The sequence below is a fragment of the Corylus avellana genome, chromosome ca8, assembly GCF_901000735.1.
Source record: "Corylus avellana chromosome ca8, CavTom2PMs-1.0".
NCBI classification, from domain to species: domain Eukaryota; kingdom Viridiplantae; phylum Streptophyta; class Magnoliopsida; order Fagales; family Betulaceae; genus Corylus; species Corylus avellana.
Window position 1 is genome coordinate 16865567 of NC_081548.1, and position 3744 is coordinate 16869310.

Consider the following 3744-nt stretch of genomic DNA (forward strand, 5'->3'; position numbering starts at 1 on the left):
TCCAAGTGCGATCGATCGCAGTACCAGTAGGTTTTCGACATTTTGCGATCGATCGCAGTTGGAGTGCGATCGATCGCAAAATATAAAAAACCTACTTGAAAACCCTCTGGTACTGCGATCGATCGCACTCCGATCGCACTTGGAGTGCGATCGATCGCGGAACCAGGGAACACTGGTATGAGTAACAGACATCGGCTAACTCCTAACCACAATACTTCTAACATATATCAATAACAGTCCCACTAATACATGTTAATTATGAGCAAAAGGAGAGGAGCAACATAGCTAGGTTGTCTGTTAATGAACCATTAATCCTTTAATCAATAACAAATTTTCCATCTTTCAGAACCAGAAACATCAAACACCAAAATACCCAAATAGCATTTATCTTTCCCTCCACTTTCTCGGCAATCAAACCAAGGGTAAACTGAAACCGCACTACCAAAAAATCGAAAGAATACAGTCACTAATCCAACCCCAAATTCACAATGGATACAAACACATCAAACAAAACCCAAAAATTAACACAAAAATTGCAAAAATTTAAAGTTTAAAGAGGTCTAATGAAAATAGGGACATAAAAAAACCATTAATCCATTAATCCATTTGTCTTCTCTCTAGCGAGCTCAGCTTCCTACAATAGGGACATAAAAAAACCAGATCTAATGAAAATACATTAAACCACACCACACTACAGTATAGAACAACATTAATACCCACAGCCAGTGTTTGGAAATGTATAGAAACTAGCTACAAGCAGATGAACAGAAACTTCAATAATAATCCAAATGTGTATATTATTATCCAAAAGTTATTACTACGATGGTCATTTTTCAATCAAGCCTTGTCCATCAACTTGAGATTGGATAAGTAAATTTTAGAACTCAGGAAGCAAATCCCACAGCATTCAACAACAAATCTTAAAACCAAAAGCAAATTCCTAACATGTAAACAACTTTCAATAAAAAAAAAGAAAAGGACAAAGCAATGTAAAAGGAACGTAAAACATTTTTCATGAAGTTTATGGGCAGTCGATTTCCATCCATAATGAATTAATTTGACTCAAACCAGATATTCTAAAACCCAATAAAATTAAATATAATGGATAGATGATTCATCTTTTACACCCATCAATTGCTGGCCTGAGGTGGATTGTTCTACACTCTTTAACATGGAAAACTTCTAATAACTACATAAATAAAAAGAATTCGTATATAAATTGAAATCTTTAAAATCATATGCTTTACAGAAAGATAATATACTCCTAATGTATACTACCACCTGCAATGATTTGACATCTTTACGCTAACAAAATATGCAAGATAACTCCCTCCCTATGGAATGGTTCTTTCCCAAGACAAGAAATAAATAAAAAGCAAACTTTTTTTCCTTTTCCTTCTTGGAGATCGTTAAACTTCAAAACCAAAACATTAACAATGTAGGAAGAGAAGAGAGTTGAACAAAGTGTGTATTATGCAAGACAAGCAATAAGAAAAATACAATCAAGAATATCTGTACATAATGCAATCAAGAATATGTGTATTAAAGTAATCTTAATCTCAAGGTACATAATGCAATCAAGAATATGAAAATAGAAATTTGTTTTTTAGTTGACTGCACTATTGCCCTTCCCCATCAAATCAATCAAAATGAGAATCTTCTAGAAATGGATATAGAGGTCAAGAACTTAAATAAACAACCAACTTCTTTAGCAAAACAAGACAAGACATTGACATTTTCTTACTCCTTTTTGATGTTTTTGGATACAAAAGAAGCTCACCACTAACAAAGAAGGCATCTGCTCAAGGAAAACAGAAAGGGACAACTCAAACCATATGCCAAACAAAATGCAGCAATCAGAGACTACAAACCTAATAAGCAGAGCATTAATCTGCAATATGGTTTTTTCATACCATTTGACAAAATTGACAATACTTGACATTTTTATATTATAAGAGAATATTGTGAAACATATGAAAAAGCACAAACTATATATATATATATATATATATATATATAAAATCGTGTTAATCTCTATAAATCTTGAAATCTTTGGTGGACTAATTAAACTCAAGATCTCCTCCTCCTTAGAAAGGAAGAGATCTCTGAGCTAGGAGGTAGTTACATTTGGTTAATTAATTATAAGGTCATTGATAAATTTTATATATATATGCACATAAAATTTGGCAAGGAGTTGTCCATATATATGGACTTTGAGATGAAAAGTGACTATCATTTCCCTGTAAAATGACCAAAGCAACCCTAAAATGATCGATATGGGACAATTATGTTAGATACTACATATGTTCCAAGAAAATCTTATGCTCAAAAGGGTTAGCTTTTTACTTTACAAAGAGTACGATTTATACGGGTTAGTATCAGATTCAGATTATATACTATGAATATTATTATTCCGTCAACCTTAAATATCTGTACCCAACCAGCACCAACAATATTGAATTTCACCACAGCACATATATATTAAGGTACAGTACCTGGCCCTACGGTTCTGAAACCACACCTCAACTTGCCGTGGCCTCAGCTTCAATTGCATAGCCAAAGCCTCTTTCTGTTTCTGTAGAAAAAAGCATAATATTAATCCAGACGGATTAATTAAAGATCAGCAACAAATTAATTAATATTGATAAAACCATTGGCCAAAAAGAAAAGAAAAATACAATACAATCATATTCTTTTTTTGTCCCCGAAACTTACAGGGTTTAAGGTGTGGTTTTGTCTGAAACTTTCTTCAAGGAGACGAGATTGTTCCTTGGTGAGGCGGAGTTTCTTGCGGGGAGGGCCTCCGTTGCTGCTTTCCTCTTCATCATCCATATTCATCGTCATCCATTCTTCTTCTGCTCCTCCTGATGGTATTTGGTTTATGTCCAAGTCCCTCACTGCACAAACCCCATCACTTTTTAACATTATATTCTTATTCTTTCACCAAAGAAATAACAAAAATTGTATAAATTAATCAACCGCGCGCTTATATACATGGAAACTATCTCTAATATTTATGGGATATGAAAGAAGACAAATATGGAAGAAAAGAAACAACATCCATGTTATTAGTTACTTTCACCATAGTCATTCACAATTGCAGCTCATATACATATCAAACAAGATTAATATACTACAAATCAAAAAATTAACCAAATAAATAAGTCACAAAAACCAAAACCCATAAATAATTACTCACAAAATCACAAACCCAGTTCACATTTCAGCTTCAATCCAATCAAGAACCAAACTTTTCATTACCCGGGACCGGCGAACGCCCGGTCGGAGCTTAACGAATCCGAAAGCGAGCCCGGAATGCCGCTTCATCATCTCGGCCTGGATCTCCGGCGCCGACATGGTCGACAAATCGGAGGGACGGAGATCGAGCTCCGGCGAGGGCGTCGATTTCTTGCCCCATTGCTTCCAGGCGTCGTCCTCCTCGTCGTCGACGACGTCGTCGAGATCGTCCGTGATGTGGACCCTTCGGTTTGAGGCCTCGGCGAACAGGGAGGTGAGCAGCAGGAGAGAGATCGAGTGAGAGGGGGGTTATTTTTGAGGGAGAGAGATCGAGAGTGAGAGTGATGAGGGAGGTGAGTGAGAGAGGGTGAGGTGAGTGATGAGGGATTTTGGTGTTTTGAGGATTGGGGGAAAAAAACGCGGTTCATAAAATTTTTGTCCAAAAATTTCAGAAACTGCGCCACTGGTAATTGGCGCTTTATTTTTCGCACTCGTCAGCGGCGACTC

At 36.2% G+C, this 3744-nt stretch overlaps 1 protein-coding gene across 1 annotated transcript; it reads right to left on the minus strand.

Moving 5' to 3' along the window:
* Window positions 1–397: 397 nt before the first annotated feature.
* LOC132190616 (homeobox-leucine zipper protein HOX3-like) lies at window positions 398–3744 on the minus strand. The gene is made up of 4 exons (XM_059605652.1): window positions 3200–3744; window positions 2716–2897; window positions 2496–2575; window positions 398–634 (listed from the first exon to the last, which is right to left on the minus strand). The coding sequence occupies exons 2-4, from the start codon at window positions 2842–2844 to the stop codon at window positions 598–600; spliced, it is 246 nt and encodes an 81-aa protein (XP_059461635.1). The 5' UTR covers window positions 2845–2897; window positions 3200–3744; the 3' UTR covers window positions 398–597.

Excerpts from the sequence above, each read along its gene's own strand:
- LOC132190616 (XM_059605652.1), bottom strand. The coding sequence starts at position 2,844 with ATGACGATGAATATGGATGATGAAGAGGAAAGCAGCAACGGAGGCCCT. Across the intron at positions 2,576-2,715 it reads AAAACCACACCTTAAACCCT|AAACAGAAAGAGGCTTTGGC; the intron begins GTAAGTTTCGGG and ends TTTTTTCTACAG. Across the intron at positions 635-2,495 it reads TTTCAGAACCGTAGGGCCAG|GAAGCTGAGCTCGCTAGAGA; the intron begins GTACTGTACCTT and ends TCCCTATTGTAG.